The following is a 9,568-nucleotide window of genomic DNA, read 5'->3' as shown; positions in this document are numbered from 1 at the left end:
TTATGTATACAAAATTTGCAGCACTCCCTGGCATCTCTCCTGCTGTACCGTTCATTGGAGGAACGTCAGAGCGGACGTCAAAGCAGTGCCCTGCTGCAGGAACTACATGCAGATTGGCGGTTCTGAATGACTAATCCCATCAGAGAGCCCCAACTCGAGATGAAGATATGATAAACAGGCAGCAAACGTACTTCCAATGTGGTAAGCAACCAGGGGAGTGCAACTAGACCCGAACTTCGGGGGGGGACTAAGACTTCCAGCCAGGGCTGGCCCTAACACTGGTCACGCACAGTACAACAGTCTTTGTGCGCCCCCTCCCATTTCCTCCTGCTCCATGAATTCCCTCACTAACACTCGCCAACAATGCACATCATCTCTCTCTAGCCCCTTTCGGACCAACATTTCACTTTTTTATAGGGCTACCCATAGTTTACTATAACTCAGTTCTGTGATCTGCATGGTACAAGTTCTTTGTAGCAGGCACATTAGCCCTCTGAGCTGTGTGGGTGACGGGAGTGACAATGTGAGTGCACGGTAAGTGATGCAACAGTGTGAAAGTAGGGTGAGAGAAGTGACTGCAAGGTGAGTGAGGTAACCATATGAATTTGGGTATGGATTCAAGTGCAGAGTGGGACAAATGAATGTGTGGTTCGTGATGGGCTTGTTTGAGTGAGATTGCAGAGTGAGCAGTGAGGGGGACAGGTGAGTAAAGGGTCACATGAGCAGGGTGAGTAGTGTGCTCGTGTGACTGCAGGGTGAGGTTCAGGGTGAACAGCACAAGAGCATTGTGAGTGCAGAGTGATTACTGAGTGCAGTGAGCAGTGTGCTCATGTGACCGCAGGGTAAGTGGAGGGAGAACGGTACGAGTTCATGGCGAGTGGTATAAGTGAAGTGGGGTCACTGAGTGCAGGGTGAGCGGGTGGTGCGAGTGCATGGTGATCCGTGTGAGTACATTGTGATCCCTGTGAGTGCAGGGTGAGTGTCAAAGTAAAGGGGGAGGAGTGAGTTGTTTGAACGCAGGGTGCATTCCCAGACACAATTGAAGTTACTCAGCATATCATTGAGGGCTGGCATAGGGTTTCAGATACAAGTTAAACTATTGCTTTTATGGCATTATTCAGGCTACCTGGGGACTACGTTCCCCTTGAAAAACCAGTTTGACAACGGCTTTTCCCTCTTTGCCCGAGAAGCCAGCTTGTGTGTCTAAACAAAAGAGCAACCCCTTCCTAATGTGACTACCAATTGCCCTTAAAAGGTGGAACAGAGAAACGAGTGGCACTCCAGAACACAACACACTCAGGGATCGTGGTAATATGACACACCCTTTCGCTCTCACTCGTACTTGTCAACAAAAAGATAAACAAGAGACACGAAGGAAGTTTATAATAAGCTGTCGTGCTCTAAGATGCAGTATCTGTGCCACAATTAGACAACAAATGCATACCAAAAATATAATTAGCATGGTTAACAAACCATATACCATCAAAAGACTTTACTTGTCATAAGACAGTTAAACATAACCCCCCTTTCTACTGAAGATAAATGATGATATATTATAGATATCTGGGATTAGTGGTGGACCCCGTACCTTAGAATACATAGGTGGATGTTCTACATCTCGGCTGGCGCAGCACTCCTGCTTCAGGACCTTCGCTCAGTGTGTGTTCTTTCAGAACCGCTGTCCTCAGTTATATGACAGGATATGTGTGCTCACAAACAGCAGCTGCATTCTCTTGTTAGGTCTAAGTGCTAGTGACTGACCAGAGAGAATAACAAGTGGCATTGTTGTTTGACCTGGTCTACTGTGTTTAGACTAAACCCCAGGAAAAGAATAAAATATAAAAACATGTGCAGGTTCTGTGTGAAGATCCAATGTGGCACAAAGGCAAGCGTGTTATGTAGTAACGTGTGCAAAAGAAAAGCGGTCTACAATGTGCACAGTTAGGCTAACATAGGAAAAGCGACAATGGGCCATGCAAGAAACACACAACAATGGCTTCATCTTTCAAGCTCCCCCTCTGGGCTCACACCCCCTCTGGCCATCCTGCCAGAAGATCACACCTATTCCCCTGGGCAGGTCCTTAGTTGCCCTTCCTGAGAGTTGTTCTCACCTCTCCCTAGGAGGGCAGCAGGCTGTCTCGAGTACAGCAGTTGTGTGTAACCAAAGGCAGTTACTGGAAAGTTTTGGGCAACAAATTGACAACTTCAGAAATTGGCAATTCTAAAATAGTTACATTAAACTCAACTTGCACTTCAGGTTAGATTTAATGCAATGATTCTTTTGATACCTTAAAGCTTCAACCTCAATATGGAAGTTAGCAATATTGAGTTGTCAGTGTGCAACTCCGTGCTAACCAATGAAGGTACTGGTCTTAATACATAAACACAAAAAACGACAATGCAGGGATTTTGCTGTAAGGACATGTAAAACATTACTGCTATTCTTCTATTTCATATAATGCATCCTGCCTTTGAGGCTCATTAGACCTACCTTAGATGTGACTCACAAATGTTAACAAGGAAGATTTTGGCTTTGCCACAGGTTGAAATGGCACAATAGCTCTGCCGGCCTGCAGTGGCAGTGTGGGAGAGATGTTACACCTTGTCACACTCGTTGTGGCACAATAAGTGTTGCAGTCCATGACAAACACTTAACGTATAGACCCCGGGTACATCGGGTGTCATACATTAGGGACCAATGTATTAATAAACTCATACAAATTGGAGATAAGCTAATGAAACATATACTTTTAAGGGTCATAGCACATGCACCAAGCCCTGCAATGCAGGGTCCACAGGCACCACCGAGTCATTACACAGCACTAACTCCCGCAATAGCAGGACAAAAATTACACAGGGAGCCTGCAGAAAGAGTCGCTCTCATACTTAACTACATAATTAAACATTGATTTTGTTCTTTTACTACAAATAACCAAACAGTATAGCAGTTCACCTACACATGAAATAAAAAGAAGTCTTTAAATAAAAAAACAATGATAATAAACAGCATATTCCATTTTACGAATCTTCATACGCCATGATGTTCTCATGAGAATTATTTAAAAATATTTTCTCAAGTCACGTACTATTGAGGCTATAACATGGAATTGTCACAGTAAGAAATGTTTGAATCTTCCCTTTTAGATCCAACTGACGTTTTATTGCACATTTATTTTCAGAGGTGAACGTCTATATGTGTGCAAATAAATTCATGATTCAAGTAGTATTTTATAAAAGCACAGAGAGTTATCACGGAGAGGGAATGCATGAAAGTGAGTAAATGGGCTATTCCGGTCTTAAAAAAATTTCTTGGTCTGAAACCAATGCAATGATGATCTTTACCTTTATACTTTCAACAATTACGCACACAATGATATTTACCAGTCACGTATCCCTGTGCAGAGCAAGACAGCAATGTTTATAATATGAAGAAATTGTCAAATGATAGAATAAATAAGGTGAGACAGGACTCTTATTGCATTTTGAATTGGTCTTCTGGATTCACTTTTGTATCCAAATGCGGATAGATTTCAAGTCCCCTTGCTTCACTAGTATTCCACATTCTAGGCAAGGAGTTTTCAATGAATGGATTCCCTGATTATTTTACAATATCTGCATTCTTGTTACGCTTTTTTCATGTTTGCCACATTGAATTGCCTTTAATGTGGGTATCCGAGTGAAGCTTTTTCTAGATTCAGAACAATTAAAAGGTTTCTCATCAGTATGGATTCTCTGACAGTGATTTCTTATTGGTGAAGCTTTCCCCATATTCTGTGCACTGATAGGGTTTCTCACCTGTGTGGGTTACTTGATGTCTTAATATAGCTTTCTTCTTAGTGAAGCCTCTCCCACATTTAGATCACCAATGCAGTTTCTCACCAGCATGGATTCTCTGATGCTTCAACAGCGAGCTCTTCCGAGTGAACCTTTTTCCACATTCAGTACACTGAAATGGTTTATCACCAGTATGGCTTCTGTGATGACTCAACAGCGAGCTCTTCCGAGTGAACCTTTTTCCACATTCTATGCAATGATGGGGTTTCTCACCTGTATGGATTCTCTGATGATTCAACAGTGTGCATTTCACAGTAAAGCTTTTACCACATGCTTTGCACTGAAATGGTTTCTCACCAGTGTGAATTCTCTGATGGCTCAACAGTGCACCATTCTCGGTAAAGCTTTTCCCGCATTCTGTACACCGATAGGGTTTCTCACCAGTATGGATTCTCTGATGATTCAACAGCGAACTCTTCAGAGCGAACCTTTTTCCACATTCCATGCAATGATAGGGCTTCTCACCAGTATGGATTCTCTGATGGCGCAACAGTGAACCATTCTCAGTAAAGCTTTTCCCGCATTTTGTACACCGATAGGGTTTCTCACCAGAATGGATTCTCTGATGATTCAACAGTGATCTCTTCAGAGCAAACCTTTTTCCACATACTATGCAAGGATAGGGTTTCTCACCAGTATGGATTCTCTGATGGCTCAACAGTGTACCATTCTCAGTAAAGCTTTTCCCGCATTCTGTACACTGATAGGGTTTCTCACCGGTATGGAATCTCTGATGCAACAACAAATGTCTTTTCACAGTAAAGCTTTTCCTGCATTCTGTACACTGATATGGTTTCTCACCAGTATGGATTCTCTGATGATTCAACAGCGTACGCTTCCCAGTAAAGCCTTTCCAGCATTCTGTACACCGATAGGGTTTCTCACCAGTGTGGGTTCTCTGATGGCTCAACAGCGTATTCTTCTCAGTAAATCTTTTCCCACATTCAGTACACCGATAGGGTTTCTCACCAGTGTGGATTCTCTGATGCTTCAACAAACTGGTTTTGTCAACAAAGCTTTTCTTGCATTCTGTACAATGATAGGGTTTCTCACCAGTGTGGATTCTCTGATGGCTCAACAGCGTATTCTTTTCAGTAAAGCTTTTCCCACATTCTGTACACCGATAGGGTTTCTCACCAGTGTGGATTCTCTGATGCTTCAACAAACTGCTTTTGTCAATAAAGCTTTTCTTGCATTCTGTACACCGATAGGGTTTCTCACCAGTGTGGATTCTCTGATGCTTCAACAAACTGCTTTTGTCAATAAAGCTTTTCTCGCATTCTGTACACTGATAGGGTTTCTCACCAGTGTGGATTCTCTGATGCTTCAATAAACTGCTTTTCACAGTAAAGCTTTTCCCACATTCTGTACAATGATAGGGTTTCTCACCAGTATGAATTCTCTGATGATTCAACAGTGTGACCTTCCAAGTGAACCTTTTTCCACATTCTGTGCAGTCGAAGGGGTTCTCTCTAGTATGGACACTCAGGTGTTTCAACAAACTGTATTTCTTAATAAAGTTTTTCCTGCATTCTGTGTACTGACAGGGATTCTCCCCATTATGTAGTCTCTGATGTACCAACAGTTTGCTCTTTGCTGCAAAGCATTTCTCATATTCTGCACACTGATCGGGTTTATCGGCGGAATGGGGTGTCGGATGCATCATCAGCGGCCTAATATCACTTAAGCATTTCCTATTTCTGTACAGTGATACCGCTTATAACTAGTATGGGCACTCTGATGAATGCACTGAATGCTACTCCTAGTGAAGATTCTCACACTCGGTACACTGATAGGGTTCCTCACCAGTATACATTATCTTATGCTTCACCAGTGTGCCCTCTCATTGAATAATTTTCTACTTTCTATGCAGTAGCAAGGTTTCTAACCAGTATGGACTATATGACAACAGTGATTTCTTCTCAGTGAAGTTTTTCCCACATTCATTACACTGAAAGAGTTTCTTATGAGCACGGACTATCTGTTGCTTCACCAGTGTGCCACTCAGTGAAGCTTTTCCCCACTTTCTGTACAATTATAGTGTTTATCACCTGTATGAGCTCTCTGGTCTCTCAACAGCTTCTTTGGTTCCTGTGAACTTTTCCCACATGTCGTACACTAGTATGACCTATCCTCAGAAGGAACAATGTGATACCTGTGCAACGAGGAACCCTTGGTGTCGTGTTAGCCACATTACATATACTGCTAGGTTTTCTCCCCTGTAAGCATTCTCTGATATTTCAACAGAAATATTCTGGGGGTCATGGTTTTCTCACACTCCAGAATGTGATAAACCATACCATTGTATGAACTAGTTTGGTTTCTAACTAGAACATAACATCTGAGGTACTTATCAGAGGTGCAAATTCAGAGGAAAGTTTTTCAGACTTCGTATACTCAGATGATCTCTGGTGTGGATCTTTTAAACCGTCCATAAAGATGAGCTCTGCGTGAGCTTTTTCTCACAATAGGCCAGTATTTCTCTCCTGAACGTATATCGTAGGGTGTGTATCCAGGTATTACGTCCAGCTGAGAGTTTTCTCAGACTCTACACACTGATACAGTTGATCTGGTGATGCTGACAAGGACTTTTCTGGTGTTGGGGTGCTGCAGGTCTCTTCATCAGGTTCTTTGATTCTGTGAATGAGAAACAAATCTCTGTGAGGGTGGTAATGAAATTAGGTACCTGATTTTGTCAAAGGGACTAAAAATGACAGAAACTAGATGAGGAAGTAGTGATTTTGAACGGAAAGGCAGAGAAGGAGGGAGGAGAAAAGCAAAGGGGTCTGTACTCAAGAAAGAGGTTTAATGTCAGATAGACCATAAATGTAAAGTACACTTTTCTGATTGCAACTGGTGAACTAGTCGATCCAGTTGGTGCCTCCGCCAATCAGATAACTGATCAGACTGTTCAGTTTCCAGGACTCCTAGAGTGTGTGAACGGTCCCTCCACTGACTCAGACTTCCAAATACGAGATCACTGGAAGCGCCACTGGAATCGCCTTAGAATCTTCTTGACTTTGTGAAGTAAAGTTCCATAATGCAATTAATATCGGATTATTTCTCTGCGCAAATTAGCAGTATTTCAAAACTAAGAGGTTTCATAACATTGCAGACCTGCAATGTCCTAAGGCAAGATAATTATCTCCCATAAAGCATCGGGTCCTGCCATTCAGAAATCCACAAGAGCCTCCCCAGCCTTGCAAAGTTAGACCACATAGGAAGCCAACTCACACACATCAGCAATCTTCTCCTGATGGTGTTCTACCACCATCACACCATGCTGTTCCAAGGGAACAAGGGTTGAGGTAAGAGGTGTGATAAGGTTCAGGGGGATCTGGGAGGGTGACACTCGCCCCTGCCAGGAACCACTGTGCGTGCTCACCATAGAGTGGACAGCTGGGCAAAGAGTCACCTCCCTAAGACTGAGCATAACAGGTTGTTTCTGACAACCTCCCTCCTGCGAGGCCTACATTTTGTCTCCTTAGTAGAAGGTAACTTTCGAGATGTAATATAAAGATTTTGTCCTGAGCACACAACAACTGGCCCTAGATTGACCCCAGACAACCATTCATTCAGACATTTTCTACACAACCATTTTGCCACAGTCTCTCACTCTTTACACTCACACTCCCAACACACCAATAATCCTTTCCCTGCTCGCTATGCATTCCACACATACCAATGGAAAATCATGGACATTCTAAAGTTGATAGTCCACGGAGAACAAAAGCACTTTACAGAGCGAGTTCAGATTTACAATAATGCAGGGTTTGACATGACATGTGCCCTGAGGTGCAGGGGCAGAGATCATTACACACCTCAGCACACTAAGCAACATAATGTGCCTAGTAAACAGCCTTGGCAGAGGGGTAGCGCGCAGCCAGGATGACGTCTGCCACTTTAACGATTAATCAAGAGTGCTCATATATCCTTGTTCAGTCTCAAACAACGAATGTGGAGAAAGGTTTTTCCAGGTTGTATTTATTTAACCACATCAGGCCTAGTCTTATGTCGAGGAGCTTTATGAGTCAATACAATTTAAAGTGAACATTAAATGTGCAAGGGATTTCAGAGGTACCTTCCAGTGTGAGACGATTAGAAAAACACAATGCATATAGTGATTACAAAGGTACAATACAGGATCAGTATGGTGTACGCACTAGTCTGTGAAATTATAACATTTCTGTTTAAGTGAGACGTTCAGCTAGGACTAACAGCATTCCCAATCTGGGTCAAGCCGGTTCTCAGTGCTGCCTCATCTTTCTCCTTCGTAATATCCAGCCACAATCCAACATCGGATCGGTGTCCCATCTATCAACGATGTCTCATCTCTCTCATGACCCATGGAAACATACCAAAGTAATCCCTCTTTTGAAAAAACCCTCGCTTGACACAGATCAACCAGATAATTTCACTCCTAGCGTTTCCATTGTTCAGTGCAACTCTGATGTTGCAGGGGGCTCAGAGGAACACAAAGGCTGCAGGGGGCTCAGAGGAGCACAAAGGCTGCAGGGGGCTCAGAGACATACAGATGGTGCAGTGGGCTGAGAGGATCAATGCGACTCAGATGAACCGAGGCTGCAGGCAGCTCAGAAGAGCACTGAGAAAGCAAGGAGCTCAGAGGCATACTGTGACTGAAGAGTGTTAAGAGAAGTGATGAGGTTGCGAGTAGCACCGGGGCGGCAGGAACCTCAGAGGGGCAATGATGCCGCAAGGAGCTCAGAGGAGCACCGAGGCTGCAGGGGGCTCACGGGAGCACAAAGGCTGCAGGGGGATCAGTGGAGCAATGAGGCTGCAGGGAGATCAGTGGAGCAATGAGGCTGCAGGGAGATCAGTGGAGCAATGAGGCTGCAGGGGGATCAGTGGAGCAATGAGGCTGCAGGGGGATCAGTGGAGCAATGAGGCTGCAGGGGGATCAGTGGAGCAATGAGGCTGCAGGGGGCTCACGGGAGCACAAAGGCTGCAGGGGGATCAGTGGAGCAATGAGGCTGCGGCTGCAGGGGGCTCACGGGAGCACAAAGGCTGCAGGGGGATCAGGGGAGCAATGAGGCTGCGGCTGCAGGGGGCTCACGGGAGCATAAAGGTTGCAGGGGGATCAGGGGACCATTAAAGTTGCACGAGCTCAGAGGAATCCCGAGACTGCACGAGCGCAGGGGCCTCAGAGGAGCGCAGAGGCTGCAGGGGCCGCAAAGGAGCGCAGAGGCTGCAGGAGCCGCAAAGGAGCGCAGAGGCTGCAGGGGCCGCAAAGGAGCGCAGAGGCTGCAGGGGCCGCAGAGGAGCGCAGAGGCTGCAGGGGCCGCAGAGGAGCGCAGAGGCTGCAGGGGCCGCAGAGGAGCGCAGAGGCTGCAGGGGCCGCAGAGGAGCGCAGAGGCTGCAGGGGCCGCAGAGGAGCACAGAGGCTGCAGGGGCCGCAGAGGAGCACAGAGGCTGCAGGGGAGCACAAAGGCTGCCCAAGGCTGCAGAGGGCTCAGACAAGCAGTGAGGCTGCATGGAGCTCCGAGGCCACAGTGTGCTCAGAGGACCAATGAAGTTACAGGGGTTTGGCGAAGCACTGAGGATGCAGGAGCTCAGAAAAGCAATGAGACTGCAGGGAGCTCAGGGAACCACTGAGGCTTCAGGGAGCTCAGGGAACCACTGAGGCTTCAGGGAGCTCAGGGAACCACTGAGGCTGCAGGGAGCTCAGGGAACCACTGAGGCTGCAGGGAGCTCAGGGAACCACTGAGGCTGCAGG

At 45.6% G+C, this 9,568-nt stretch overlaps 1 protein-coding gene across 1 annotated transcript in view; it reads right to left on the bottom strand.

Annotated features, from left to right (window-relative positions):
- Positions 1–2,246: 2,246 nt before the first annotated feature.
- Positions 2,247–9,568, bottom strand: part of LOC146830233 (uncharacterized) — a 33,059-nt gene continuing 25,737 nt past the window's right edge. Inside the window, exon 2 of the mRNA XM_085604438.1 lies at positions 2,247–6,471. Within this exon, the coding sequence (XP_085460564.1) occupies positions 3,860–5,500 (1,641 nt within the window). The 5' untranslated portion in view covers positions 5,501–6,471 and the 3' untranslated portion in view covers positions 2,247–3,859. The remainder of the gene's footprint in view (positions 6,472–9,568) is intronic.

This window comes from Triturus cristatus, chromosome 5_1 (genome assembly GCF_964204655.1).
Source record: "Triturus cristatus chromosome 5_1, aTriCri1.1, whole genome shotgun sequence".
In the NCBI taxonomy this organism is placed as follows: domain Eukaryota; kingdom Metazoa; phylum Chordata; class Amphibia; order Caudata; family Salamandridae; genus Triturus; species Triturus cristatus.
The sequence above is the reverse complement of the archived record's forward strand: the minus strand, read 5'-3'. Positions and strand labels throughout refer to the sequence as shown.